The sequence below is a fragment of the Sinohyriopsis cumingii genome, chromosome 1 (assembly GCF_028554795.1).
Source record: "Sinohyriopsis cumingii isolate HCF-2022 chromosome 1, ASM2855479v2, whole genome shotgun sequence".
Lineage (NCBI taxonomy): Eukaryota > Metazoa > Mollusca > Bivalvia > Unionida > Unionidae > Sinohyriopsis > Sinohyriopsis cumingii.
This window is the reverse complement of record NC_142961.1, coordinates 113,229,552-113,245,655: the sequence shown is the minus strand read 5'-3', so window position 1 is coordinate 113,245,655 and position 16,104 is coordinate 113,229,552. Positions and strand designations below refer to the sequence as shown.

The 16,104-nt window shown below is 33.5% G+C and overlaps 1 protein-coding gene across 1 annotated transcript in view; it reads left to right on the top strand.

Moving 5' to 3' along the window:
* The window catches only part of LOC149807644 (BTB/POZ domain-containing protein 19-like), a 36,150-nt gene extending 27,801 nt beyond the window's left edge, over positions 1-8,349 (top strand). Inside the window, exon 7 of the mRNA XM_089969100.1 lies at positions 5,695-8,349. Coding sequence (XP_089825226.1) covers positions 5,695-5,814 — 120 coding nt within the window. The 3' untranslated portion in view covers positions 5,815-8,349. The remainder of the gene's footprint in view (positions 1-5,694) is intronic.
* Positions 8,350-16,104: the final 7,755 nt, after the last annotated feature.

The following is a 16,104-nucleotide window of genomic DNA, read 5'->3' as shown; positions in this document are numbered from 1 at the left end:
TGTCACTTGCCTTAATAAGTACATGTACATGCAATCATTTCAGTCAAAACCTGCATTCAAATGTCACTTGCCTTAATAAGTACTTGCAATCATTTCAGTCAAAATCTGTATACAAATGTCACTTGCCTTAATAAGTACATGTACATGCAATCATTTCAGTCAAAACCTGCATTCAAATGTCACTTGCCTTAATAAGTACTTGCAATCATTTCAGTCAAAATCTGTATACAAATGTCACTTGCCTTAATAAGTACATGTACATGCAATCATTTCAGTCAAAACCTGTATACAAATGTCACTTGCCTTAATAAGTACTTGCAATCATTTCAGTCAAAATCTGCATACAAATGTCACTTGCCTTAATAAGTACTTGCAATCATTTCAGTCAAAACCTGCATTCAAACGTCACTTGCCTTAATAAGTACTTGCAATCATTTCAGTCAAAACCTGCATTCAAACGTCACTTGCCTTAATAAGTACTTGCAATCATTTTAGTCAAAACCTGCATTCAAATGTCACTTGCCTTAATAAGTACTTGTACATGCAATCATTTTAGTCAAAATCTGCATACAGATGTCACTTGCCTTAATAAATACTTGCAATCATTTCAGTCAAAACCTGCATTCAAATGTTTCTTGCATTAATAAGTACTTGCAATCATTTCAGTCAAAACCTGCATTCAAATGTCACTTGCCTTAATAAGTACTTACAATCATTTTAGTCAAAATCTGCATACAGATGTCACTTGCCTTAATAAATACTTGCAATCATTTCAGTCAAAACCTGCATTCAAATGTTTCTTGCCTTAATAAGTACTTGCAGTCATTTCAGTCAAAACCTGCATACAAATGTCACTTGCCTTAATAAGTACATGTACATGCAATCATTTCAGTCAAAACCTGCATTCAAATGTCACTTGCCTTAATAAGTACTTGCAATCATTTCAGTCAAAATCTGTATACAAATGTCACTTGCCTTAATAAGTACATGTACATGCAATCATTTCAGTCAAAACCTGCATTCAAATGTCACTTGCCTTAATAAGTACTTGCAATCATTTCAGTCAAAATCTGTATACAAATGTCACTTGCCTTAATAAGTACATGTACATGCAATCATTTCAGTCAAAACCTGTATACAAATGTCACTTGCCTTAATAAGTACTTGCAATCATTTCAGTCAAAATCTGCATACAAATGTCACTTGCCTTAATAAGTACTTGCAATCATTTCAGTCAAAACCTGCATTCAAACGTCACTTGCCTTAATAAGTACTTGCAATCATTTCAGTCAAAACCTGCATTCAAACGTCACTTGCCTTAATAAGTACTTGCAATCATTTTAGTCAAAACCTGCATTCAAATGTCACTTGCCTTAATAAGTACTTGTACATGCAATCATTTTAGTCAAAATCTGCATACAGATGTCACTTGCCTTAATAAATACTTGCAATCATTTCAGTCAAAACCTGCATTAAAATGTTTCTTGCATTAATAAGTACTTGCAATCATTTCAGTCAAAACCTGCATACAAATGTCACTTGCCTTAATAAGTACATGTACATGCAATCATTTCAGTCAAAACCTGCATTCAAATGTTTCTTGCATTAATAAGTACTTGCAATCATTTCAGTCAAAACCTGCATTCAAATGTCACTTGCCTTAATAAGTACTTACAATCATTTTAGTCAAAATCTGCATACAGATGTCACTTGCCTTAATAAATACTTGCAATCATTTCAGTCAAAACCTGCATTCAAATGTTTCTTGCCTTAATAAGTACTTGCAGTCATTTCAGTCAAAACCTGCATACAAATGTCACTTGCCTTAATAAGTACATGTACATGCAATCATTTCAGTCAAAACCTGCATTCAAATGTCACTTGCCTTAATAAGTACTTGCAATCATTTCAGTCAAAATCTGTATACAAATGTCACTTGCCTTAATAAGTACATGTACATGCAATCATTTCAGTCAAAACCTGCATTCAAATGTCACTTGCCTTAATAAGTACTTGCAATCATTTCAGTCAAAATCTGTATACAAATGTCACTTGCCTTAATAAGTACATGTACATGCAATCATTTCAGTCAAAACCTGTATACAAATGTCACTTGCCTTAATAAGTACTTGCAATCATTTCAGTCAAAATCTGCATACAAATGTCACTTGCCTTAATAAGTACTTGCAATCATTTCAGTCAAAACCTGCATTCAAACGTCACTTGCCTTAATAAGTACTTGCAATCATTTCAGTCAAAACCTGCATTCAAACGTCACTTGCCTTAATAAGTACTTGCAATCATTTTAGTCAAAACCTGCATTCAAATGTCACTTGCCTTAATAAGTACTTGTACATGCAATCATTTCAGTCAAAACCTGCATTCAGATGTCACTTGCCTTAATAAGTACTTGCAATCATTTCAGTCAAAACCTGCATTCAAATGTCACTTGCCTTAATAAGTACTTGTACATGCAATCATTTCAGTCAAAACCTGCATACAAATGTCACTTGCCTTAATAAGTACTTGCAATCATTTCAGTCAAAACCTGCATTCAAACATCACTTGCCTTAATAAGTACTTGCAATCATTTCAGTCAAAACCTGCATTCAAACGTCACTTACCTTAATAAGTACTTGCAATCATTTCAGTCAAAACCTGCATACAAATGTCACTTGCCTTAATAAGTACTTGCAATCATTTCATTCCAAACCTGCATACAAATGTCACTTACCTTAATAAGTACTTACAATCATTTTAGTCAAAACTAGCATACAAATGTCACTTGCCTTAATAAGTACTTGCAATCATTTCAGTCAAAACCTGCATACAAATGTCACTTGCCTTAATAAGTACATGTACATGCAATCATTTCAGTCAAAACCTGCATTCAAATGTCTCTTGCCTTAATAGGTACTTGCAATCATTTCATTCCAAACCTGCATACAAATGTCACTTACCTTAATAAGTACTTACAATCATTTTAGTCAAAACTAGCATACAAATGTCACTTGCCTTAATAAGTACTTGCAATCATTTTAGTCAAAACCTGCATACAAATGTCACTTGCCTTAATAAGTACTTGCAGTCATTTCAGTCAAAACCTGCATACAAATGTCACTTGCCTTAATAAGTACTTGCAGTCATTTCAGTCAAAACCTGCATACAAATGTCACTTGCCTTAATAAGTACTTGCAATCATTTCAGTCAAAACCTGCATACAAGTGTCACTTGCCTTAATAAGTACATGTACATGCAATCATTTCAGTCAAAACCTGCATTCAAATGTCTCTTGCCTTAATAGGTACTTGCAATCATTTCATTCCAAACCTGCATACAAATGTCACTTACCTTAATAAGTACTTACAATCATTTTAGTCAAAACTAGCATACAAATGTCACTTGCCTTAATAAGTACTTGCAATCATTTCAGTCAAAACCTGCATACAAATGTCACTTGCCTTAATAAGTACTTGCAGTCATTTCAGTCAAAACCTGCATTGAAATGTCACTTGCCTTAATAAGTACTTGCAATCATTTCAGTCAAAACCTGCATTCAAATGCATTACAAATAGCAACTTCCAAGCATCTTTGTCTCAATCTGAACATATTTTGTAGAAGGTAAGTGACTGCTAAAACATTTCAGCTGAGTTTCATCATCAGCCAAGGGAAAGTGATGCTACAAAGTAAAGTTCCTTGTGATTGGTTGTTCCTGCTAATAATAAAGAAGATAATTTACATACATAGTTCACCATCAGATAAAGTCCATCTTTCCATTTGGCACTGAATGTTGCTGTCCTTTAAGAGTCTTTTATTATACAAGATACTAATTTATTCATATTTGAATGTCTAAATATTTTTTTTTAAATAGGAGATGTATGTATAAAATTAGCATTTTATCATAGTTACTAATTTCACAGGATAAAGTCATTGATGGATGTACATTTTCTGCACATGTTACAGTAATAGAACTCATAAACTGACATTGACATGAGATGCAAAGCTGAAACTGTTTGTTTTTGACTTCAGGGGAGCAAACATTAATGGTTGATCTGACAGGAGCTGGAAAAAGTTATTTTCATTATATTGTAGCTGAGGTGGACTACAATCTCATGCTTCACAAGCATGTTGAGTATTTTGGGCTTTTTAAATGTGGTTTTATTTCTTAGCCAATTGAAACAGTCAGTCTAAAGTTTGAACAAATTAAAACTGCTTTGTTTAGAAAAGCAGCTGTAAATACGTCAGAAGTGGCAGGCATCATGGAATGATGCTGTAAATAACAAACTTCACGCAATCAAACCAACTCTAGGAGAATGGACTCCTTCCTACAGAACCATTCGTAGGGAGGAGGTAGTCATTGCAAGAATCCGAATTGGTCATACTTATATCACCCACACCCACATACTAAAAGGTGAAGACCCACCAGAGTGCGTTTCTTGCAATGAACCATTCACTGTCAAGCACTTTATGATAGAGTGCTTTGACCTACAACCTACGCGCGATCGTTATTACATTGTGCATGACATGAAAGAACTTTTTGATAATATAAACATCACTCGTATTATAGAGTTCTTGAAAGCCGTAAATATTTACTCTAAACTCTGACTTTTATGCTATCACCTTGTGCAGTTTTATGCAATATATATACCGTCCCATTTTAATACCTATTCATCTTTTTTACATCTCCCGTTGATCGGGAAGCTTTATTTTGCACCGTTACCATCTTACCGTTTTTAATTTCAACCATTTGTTCTTTTATATCGCTGGTCAATATAGGACCTTTTATAAGTTTTAAAAGATTATACAAATAACACTTTGTTTGGAGCTAAATAGCCTAAAAGTGCTGTTGCGCTGTTAAAAAACAAACAATCAATCAATCAATCATGTAAATAAAGATACTATTTTTATTTTATTCAATGCTCTACAATGTTTCTCTTGCAAAACAACTGCATATAGTGTATTTAGAGAAATTTGCTCTGTATCTGATGCCCGTCCTTGTTGACAAATAATCTGATTCAAGGCACGTTTTCAACTCTAATTTAGCACAAGCAATGTTTTGTTAACATGATGTTATTAAGTGCATCAGTCCCTGCTGGTTTTATTGTCTAAGCAGTTCTAATATGTTTAAAAACTTGTATGGTTTCAAGTGCCTTGAAGTTGCTGTAGAGGAACCAAAGTGATCATAATGTGTGTAAGTCAAGGATTGGGGTACATTTTATGCTTGCATTTAGCTGGGATCCTGACTTATCCTGGGTCAGATTAAACTATCACCATGTGACTCAAAATACTTTATGATACCTTTGGACTGAATAAATCAATATGCTAGAAAGGTGTGAGGCATTAGATAATCACAGGTGTACTGAAAGTTTGATGAACATTTCAAGCCTTATGTCTACCACCTTGCTGTCACTTTACATCATACAGAAATTTAGATGGATATAACATTAACCATTTTGGAGATAATTTTTCATGACATTTTCTGTATTTATTCAAACCAAATGCTAATTTACATGGGGCTATATGTAAATGCAAACCACTCAGATTTAATATGATGTGCTATTCTAGTAAGGAGGCACAGTTATGTCTCTTTTTGCAATTGGTCAGCAAAACAGGTTCCTATCTGGATTTTTAAAAATCATAATTTATATTTGTATTGGCCACTTTTACCAAGGAGATGATGCAATTCCATTTCAGGTGGAGAGCTTTAATGCATCCTGGAGATTTCATGCTCTGAAGCAACAGGATCCAAATAATGCCCTGGCTAAAAAGCGGTCTGGCACTCGACCCCGTGATCATCACAAGAACCTTTGCTAAAGTCTGTCACATTGTAATACATCTGTGTATGATGTTCATGGTAAATGATTTGGTCCCATTGTTTCCTTGCTGCAAAAAAAGTTGAATTCATCCTATAACCTGTCTGATTGTTTGAAAGAAACAAACATGTTTCATATATGTGACAGAACACAGATGACAGCTTAGGACAGATCAGGAGATTTGCAAAATTTGCTCAGGAATTTTGACCTCAAAAGAGGGAGGATTTTCATGGACCCAATATTTTGCGTGCAATGGACAAAATTACAGCTGTTGAAGAAAAACAAAAATCCATGCTCATCATTTCATAAAAACAGTCCTCACATTAACTTGTTGCCACACATGCTCTCCTTCAATGTATCACAAACATTTTAGCATTTCTTGAGATATCATTGCCTCCATTATATTTGTGACAGTCCTCATCATTATTGATCTTTTTATGACTATGGTCATAAATTAAGTAACAGAAAGAAGTGAAACCAACAAGTTTTGTAAAACTTAACAAATAATATAATTATCAAAGTTATAAAATGAAAATGTAAGAGGAACTTACAGTATTATGAATTAAATCCAAGATAATTCTGAAATGTTCAACTCAAGTCCAAAAGAATCAAATATTCCAGATGAATTTCAGATCATTGAATGTACTGGTCTGCCAACAGTCCTGATGTATCAAAATTGCACTGTCCATAACTCCTTTGAATAAATTTACAACAGTCCCAGAATAATATTTTAGTCCAATAAGTACTTTGTAATTCCACTGAATAATCTAAACAAATGTTTCCTCTCAAATAATATCTGAACTCAACATTAAATAAACCTGCAGACTAGTATTACAACATAAACATAGGAAATAAGAATGAAACAAAATTTTCCCACTCATCCTGCTTATATACAGGCACAGAATCCTAAAATGCAATTTTCTCCTACTCACTGCATGACATTTTGCAAATACCCCACATCATAAAAGAACCCAACTGACCAACCCATCCAATGGAAAATAACTTAATTCTTCTAACAATCCATATGACCGACCTATCCAATGGGAAATAACCACAAAACAGCTCATGCATAAAGTGGAAATCCAGTTTTAAAAACCCTCCAAAAGACATGGACCACATTTTTGTCAAGCTTGCCTCAGCAGAAACTTGATATTGTGATGACTTTGGCATCCAAAAGTAATATCCATTCATCCATGCCTGGATTAAGATCAGTGTTAAAGATTTTAGATTAAGCTCAGTAATGTATGTGTTTGAATTTTAGCAAAATAAAAGGTAAACTTGTTAAAGGGAACATCTTGCTAAAACTACAATCCACTTCTAAAACCTACAGATTCAGGTAATAGGGACCCTCACTAGCAGAAAACCTGAGAGAATGTATATTGCCACATGCAATGGTAGAAAAATTAAACAGGCTTATGACAAAACTGAACTAAGCTTTAAATTGGTAGATTGCCTTCACTTTGTAAAACACTCCCTAGGGGTTTACAATTTAATTTTAATTGTAAATCTTACAAAACCAAATAAACTAAACTGTATAATTTTTGTTTTTATATACAGAATCATTCACTGCAATGTTTATTTTTGTTTTAACGCTTCTGGTGCAAACATTTCTCATAGTTCTGACCTTGATGCTTGCCCAGACCCTTCATAGCTGCAGTAAATATGCAGATCCAGTTTACATTAGAACCAACTTTGATTTTAATGTAATAAACTCTTGCTCTTTGCACACCAGGGTAATATTCAGACATATTGCTGAGGAAATAATGTGCCATTACCCTGTTTTAAGATTTTACCGTAAAGGGACTGATTTTAAGGTTAAGGTCTATCGAGGAAGTAACATGCTATTACCATTGCTGTAGGAGTGAACCATATAGTGGTTAATTCTAGGTAAAATGTCTATATGACAAAGTAACTTGTTAATGATATTGCTGTAGGAATGTACCATAATATGGCTGATTATGGCGTTAAAGTCTGTTTAAAAAATTATTAATTTAACCTAATAAAGACCAATCAGAAAAAAGTCATAATATTTCTGAGGCATAAAAATGTGTTTAGGACTGATTGCTGTGATGTGAGTAATGTACAACTGCATCATTCTCTTGAGGTGAAAGTTGGAGATGACATCAGAGATATTCATTGTTTTAATGGATGGCATGTTAGAACAGTGGGATATAAATTAAATGTATCTATGTAATTGTTTTAACTATTTCTAAATAGAACTTGTAAAGCTTGTTAAATAGTGGAATTTTATAGATTGTAGAAAACAATTGTTGAATTTGATTACATACATGTACTGTTTATGCTGTTCTTTATTTTGATTTTATTTCAAGTGATTTATTTTTTCAGAAAACAATTTTACACAGGTTAATACCAATTTATATTTATTTTTTTACACGAAGAAATGCGTTTAAATGCTAGTTTTATTTATTTGTGCTGTAATACATTCTGATTCACAAAAATACTTTATGCTTAATTATAGCAGCCATGATGTTATGTTATTGATATTTTACACTTGAATAAAAGGTTATGGGTACAATGTCTTATTTTCTGTTTTCAAATTTATTCCATGATCACTCATACTTTAATCTATTTACAAACGTGTGTGTCTCTGTGTGTGTGTATGTGCATGCATGTGTACTATAATGACTGGTAGCTGATTACTTTCACAAAATGCCATTCCATTCCTTATGACCAACCCTCACCAAACATCTGCTTTATCAAGATAAGGATCTCTTGAAGTAATTTTACATAGTTTCTGCTCATCAAAATCAATTTATTTTAGATGTTTATACCAGTCAAACTGCTTTGTGGTTATTACTTTTAAATACAGCAAAACATGAAGGACACTCAAATTCAGTAAATAAAAAGTAATACATTTAGTAATTATAGGTTACTGCATTTGTATGGGAAAATATGAACGAGTTTTGGGATGGAATACTGCACGACCTTGGGAGTGCAGTATATCCTAACGACAAAACGAGTTCATATTTTCACATACAAAGGCAGTAACCTTTTTATTATATGCTCATTTTTTTATTCTACCTAAGGTTTAATTATATAAACACAATACACTGCAAGAAACAACGTAAATGAATGTATGCCGCATTCCAAACTAAATACACAAGCGCATATTCATCATTACACAAACCAGCATTATTACTGCGCACATAACTCTGCCCAGATACATTTGAACTTAGTCGTGCACTCGATATAACTTTTGAAAGATAATGGCATGTCTAGTTAAAATTGAAATTTGGGGTCATATTGTCAATGAATGTGCACTGCAACAACTTTTCCATTTGATCTGGAATGAATAGATTTTGGTATTTTTCTCGATTCTAGGAAATTTTGTGATTATTGACTGGATTTGTATGTGACGATTCTACATGAAATAGATGAGATTTAATAAGCTAGGGAGAAGTGTGTTGACATCTGCAAATGTGTTTCTGTTTCTGTCATTGAATGTTTGAAATCATAATGTGGGAAAAATATGAAGACTTTCAATTGCAGTTATCAAAAAGACACTATGGAATTTAATGCTTATTTCATTTTGAGTGCAGTAAGGAGGATGCAACTGCACTTATCGAAATTACAGTACAATTTTGAAATGTGTAATCCAGATTGAAAACCTATGACATGGCTCATGTAATTCGGATTTGCAGAATTAAGAAAATACATTTTGAGGAAATTCAGGATGTAAAACTGTAAGTATATTTTATTTTGCCATTCTTATCACCAGCTAAAGAAGAGAGTATATGACTTGTCACTTGTATGTTATTTGTAAGGACATTATCTTGCGTCTGTTATATAATGTAGCTAGCCTAAATCCATAACATTGTATCAACGCAGAATGTGCCAAAGCAACTGGTATGCAGCAGTCCATGAAACATCAGTTTTAGTTCATTCAGAAACAAATTTCAACAACCACAATGTAAAGAGCCTCTTATGCGAGTGTACATGATTTGTGTACAAAATCCAAAGTGCTGGCGTCTGCGTCCATTGTTTGTTTACAATAGAAAGTAGTTCCTTTATGCACATGAATGCTATATGTGTATTGTTGCGCGAGTTCAGTATCGGGTAATATTGAATGATTCTGACAATGTAAAGTTAATGGGGAAAAAAATGAGCATATAATAATACATCCTAATATGCCCCTTCTTCAAATCTTGAACAAGGATCATAAAAGATTTCACATTAATATGATGGTTGGTTAGTATTGATGTTTTTATGAACAAGCCATTTGGATTGTGTCAAAGTAACTATCCCTGTTGCTAGATAACTTTTGCCTCTGATGAGTTGTAATTTAGTTTTTGATTGTTTAGAAGAAAAGGCTTGTCTTGTATGAGAGGAAGTTACATAGTCTAGAAACCATGCCATTTGCACACCTTATCCCTTCTTCATGTACAATCAGTAATGTATCATCTATTTTTCAGAGAAAAGTGACATACTAAAAAGCTTTCGGCAATATTTTTCATAATTTTATTGTTCATACAGAGTAGAGCCCTACCTAAGAGTATTTAAAAAGTCAACCATATTTTGAAACTACCTACTGCACCATCGGCACTATTGGTAGTATTCCTGTCAACCTTCATTAAGTTACATGTACAGTCAATGAGAAGTCCATTATGAAAATACGTTTCCTAGTATTATATCATCTTTTGGAGCTGGCTTTGGCATCTTCCAGAAAAAGAAACAGAAACATAAACATCTCATATTACATGATGTAGCATGTTATTGTACTGTTGCAGACCAAATGATGAATCAATTTTATTGGACATCATTTCAGTTTTTCCACCTTTAAGGTCCTGTTTAGTGATTTTGAACAGTTTTATAACAATTAAAAATTTAAAACTTTTGTCACCTTTATGAAGGAGAGGATAATTTATGCAATATCTGGCCACATCTGTTCCACAGACATAATCCAGTCTTTGCTTTAGTGCAAACATTTTGTTTTACTGCCAATACTGCCAGCCTTCAGCATTGTATAATCACGAACTTAACACAGTTCATTCTATTCATCCTTGTGAACCACCTCAGGAAAAATAAGATCCACTTGTTATGAAAATGATTTTGTTTTTCAAGGCCAAGCCCAGTGTGAGCACTTTGTATACCCTCAATACCCTGCATGGTGGTGGTACACCTCAGTGTAAAAGTTATGTCTTATTGGCAAATCTCCTGCTCTATTCTTGGAATTCGGTCACAACATAATTGTTGAATTGCATTTGGTAATAGTTTGCTTGATTTGTCTACAGCAGCTGGATTGAAAATAGGTAATGGTATACGGCTCTTTGAGTTTGGTAAATTTATCTACACAATGCTGAGTGCCAAGCAAGGCAGCTGTTATTTTTTTAATACATTTTTTATAAGTCTTTGGTATGACTTGGCTGGGGATTGAACCTTCCACATCTGAGGCAAGTGATTAGAGCATCTGCCTTGGATGTAGGAGTTCATGAGTTTGATCCTTGGCCGATTCATACCAAAGACTTATAAACAAAATGGTACTAACAGCTGTCTCGCTCGGTGCTCAGCATTAAGAGGTTAGTGTCAGGACTGGTCAGCACGGTGTCAGGATAATGTGAGTGGGTGGGACATCATGCTACATGTCTGTGGCATGATATCCATCACTATAAATGGCCACACTGCAGATGTCGTAGTGATATGACTGAATTTTTTTTAAAACTACACTAAAAATCCAAATCACACACACACACCTACACACACACACACCTACACAACACAGGCCCTCATGGACATGGTATGTTACATCATAATGTCCTTTTTGATATTACATTTTCATTACTATCCAATTTTTATGTCCAGCATATTACAGCTCATTCACCATTAGAGATTACATTAAAATGTAGCGCCTTTACCTCTTATTATGCCAATGCCAAAACCATTAAAGTTAATTACAAATGGGATCTGCAACATGCTGCTGCATTCCTTCAAGATTTAGTAACAGGCCAAATTTGAATATATAAATCAAATATTTCTGTCCATGATCCTGATAGATAGATATTGCTGTGAGGGTTCATGGATTTTAAATGGAATTAGAAAACCATTCTTTAAGAAGCCATACAATGAAAATGTTGGTAGTTTTTAATTCACAGATTATAGGGCCAAATCAAATCAAATACAGTTTAGTAGTGCGTGTAGGGGGTAATTACAAGCATTATGTTGAATATAGACCAAATATAAATTTATCATAAAAAGTTAAATGGTTATGTTATTTATGTTTGAAAGAAATAAGATTTATAAGTAATAGGTAAGAAAGGCAATGTTCCAGTATAAAATGAAATTACTGCACGAGTTCTCTAATATGAAAAAATATAATCCCGAAAATTCTGGAATTTCCTTAAGAATAAAAAATATATGACTTCTGCTGAAAGTTCACCTGAACAGTTTTTGAAATATTTTAGCACTTTGCACAATAAAGCCAAATCATCAACTGATTTTATGAGATATATATGAATATGATTTACTAGATCACAGAACAATCTATGAAGAACTGGATAGGCAAATAACAGCGGATGAAATGTTGAAAGTGATACAAAATCTCAAAAACATTGAAACAGCATAGCATTGGTTATCTTTTGAAGAAGTATTTCTGAAACTGATTGGCGATACTTAGACCTTATATATGTCAAATATTTAATGCAATATTCTATAGTGGTAATTTTCCTATGCAATAGGGCAAGGGAGAAATCATACCTATATTAATAATAATAATAATAATAATAATAATGACCTTATTTAAAGAGGGTAACAAATTTAGCTTAAAGAACTAATCTACCTTGAGGCCCTTATACAAAGGAATTTAATTATTTTAGCTGCATCTCTGAAGCCACTGGATACTTTGGGTTTGGAAGAAGGAAATGGAGTGGGCATTTCTAATCTCAACTGGAATACTATTCCAGAGCAGAGTTCCAGTGTATTGGAAACTTTTTTTTAAATGACTCCTTATTTGGTTTGGGAATTTTATACTGTTTGGTAGACATGGATCACCGGTATTACCAGGCAGCTTATACTGGAATAGTGATTGTAAATATTCAGGAGCACTATTATGAGATATCCTGTACAATAATTTGGCTTTTCTCAAACAGATTCGGTCTTTATTAGGTAATATTTTTAACCTACCAGCTAACGTTTCCTTGCTTTCTTTCTGGATTGATATTAGCCCAAATGCTCTTTTTTGAAGATGTGCCAGCTTTGCTATGTTTTTATCATTTGAATTACCCCATACTGTATTACAGTAGTCTAAATAGGGTTGTATGTAACTGTTATAAAATAATTTTCTGTGCCTTTTAGGGAGAAAATGTCTTATCCTACTGAGAAGCTATAAACTTGAATTGACTTTTTTAATGATATTTTGATATGTTCAGTCCATGATAGGTTATTATCTACCAGAACACCAAGTAGTCTATCATGACAGACCATCTGCAAATTTTTATCCATCCATGTCAGACATAGTTCATCACTATCAAGATTTGTCCTTCTTTGCCATGTTGAGATAAGTAATGTTTTAGTTTTACCAGTATTTACCACCATGCCATTGCATGTGCACCAGTTTTCCAGTTTGTTTAGGGCATTCTGTAAAGAAATTTCGAGTTCATGCTTTGTGTTTTGGATGTCTGACAATGTTGTGTCATCTGCATAGAGATCTGTAGATGACATTGAGTCTCTTAGTAAAAGTGGTAGGCCATTAATAGATAAAATGAATAGTAATGGACCTGGAATTGAGCCTTGTGGTACTCCATATCTAATTGTTTCAGGTTCAGACAGAACATTATTTATGTAAACATGTTGTGTTCTCTTACTTAAGTAAGAAGTTAACCATCTAATTGTTCTTTCATCACACTGGTAGATTTTCAGTTTCTTCAAAAGGATTTCATGATCCACCATGTCAAAAGCTTTCCTGAAATCTACAAATACAGATCCTATTATTCTACCTTGGTCAAATGCTTGAAGCCATTTATCAGTTAGGGAGATCAAGGCAGTCTTACAGAAATGTTTCTGTCTAAAGCCTGATTGATTAGGGTGTAACAACAAGTGTTTGTTTAAATATGACATGAATGAGTCATGGACAAGTTTTTCAATTAATTTTGACGTGTTTTGGTAGTATTGAGATTGGTCAGTAGTTATCAGCATCATCCTTAGAACCAGATTTGTGAATAGGAGTTACTTTTGAAGTTTTCCATATTTTGGGGACAGATGAAGTTGCAATACTTAAATTAATTATGAATGTTATGCTATCTACAATAGCAGAGGCAGAAGATTTAATGAGTCATGGACCAATCTGATCAAGTCCTGTAGCTTTCTTGGTATCAAGTTCACTGAGACATTTTTTAACAAAGTTTTTTGATACTGGTGGGATAGAGAAACATACCTCCTTTGAGATTTTGCTGCTGCAAAACTTTTTCAGTTCATTAAAGTTGTTTTCTATCACTGGTTCTATTAATTTTATGGTAATGTTGGTGAAAAAATCATTGAAAACATTTGCAATGTCAGTGTCATCAGTGACTATGGTGTCATTTACCAGAAGTGATTGAATTTTATTTGTCTGTTTTTTGTGTGTTCCTCCAGTGAGTTCATTGAAGACTTTCCAAATGGAGTTTGTATTGCTCTTTTTGTTTTCAAGCAATGATTGATAATAAGTTTTTTTAGCTTTTTTAATCATACTTGTTATTTTATTTCTCCATACTTTATATTGTGCATGGTTTCCCATAGCCTTGAATTGGTCTCGTGTTTTCATAGCATCTAGGATTTCAATAGTAAGCCAATTAGGTTGAATTTCAGTCTTTACTCGATGTACTTTCAGTGGTGCATGCTTTGATACTACATCCATGAATAAGTCAGTCCACACCCTCATGGCTTCATCTATGTCATCCAAATTTTGGATCATATTCCATGGAACTTTATATAGGTCATTGAGAAATTGGTCTTCTTTAAAAATTTTGAATGATCTGTAAGTGATCTTTTTGTGTGTATTTTTCTTATTTTCTTGCATTTAATCTTTCTTGTCAAAAAAGTAGGATAGTGGTCACTAAGACCAACATTCGGTACATTAACACAAGCCACATTGTCTGGGTAGGTTGGTATAAATGTGATCAATAAGAGTGCTCGATTTTTCTGTTACCCTTGTGGGCTCATTTATCAGCTGGTCTAGGCCTAATGATTTGAAAAATTCCATCCAGTTGTTCCTTATTTAAGTATTGAGAAGGTCCTTATTTATATCTCCGAGTATATATGTTTCTTTCTCCAGTGCTAGAACATTTTCCATTTGTTTCAAGAAGTTATCATTCCAAATTGCTTTGGAGGAAGGTGGTCTATAAATGAAACCAATTAGGAATGATTTTGCATTATTTTGAATAATTTCCACCTAGATACTCTCAATTTCATGTGACTCCCAAGTCAAGTCGCCTTTTTACATTTACATCTTCCCTAATGTATACAACAAGACCCCCCCCCCCATTGTCTCTCTGTCCCTATGAAATGTAGCCTTGACAGTGAAATAGATTATCATTGTGGTTAGCATTTAATTTGGTTTCATTGAGTCCTAAAACATGCATATTATTTTCCTTGGAAGACAACATTAACTTAATCTGGTCTATTTCTCCCACTATACCTTGTACATTTAAGTGACCTATGTTAAAACCTTTTGTATTTAGTTTCATATCAATTATATGTATGTCATCATGCAATGGGGTACTCACTGAGATTGTCTCCATACTACTTTTATCATTCTTACATCCTATTTCTATATTTAAATGTTCATATATATTAGCATCTTCAAAGTCACATACAAACCCTGAAAATCCGTTTACGTTTGCATCTACAATAGTGTCCATTGAATAGTTAGAGTCAAGAGTCTAACTATGTACATTTAGATTTGTTGTAAATGAAGCATTGGCATTCTCCTCTTTGCCAGCTTCCTAATATGTATAATACATTGATGGACAAAGTCTTTGTTTATGTCCACGATTTATAGATCGTATTGAAAAATTGGAGGTTGCTTCAGTACAGGATGGTTTTGAGTTTATACACTAATTTGATGGGTATTTGGAACACAGTTAAATTACATAGTAAAATTGAATACATACAAATACCAATAATGCACTAATTACTGTGTGCAAACATTTCCTGGAATACTTCAAAATGACTGAACCATGGGGATCAAATAACTGTAGACAGCAAACTGTGTATTGTCCATAAATTACAATATTGTATCTTTGCTATCCCCATTGTTAGACAAATAACATTCATGTCAGCAGTCTCAGCTGTGTCAATGACA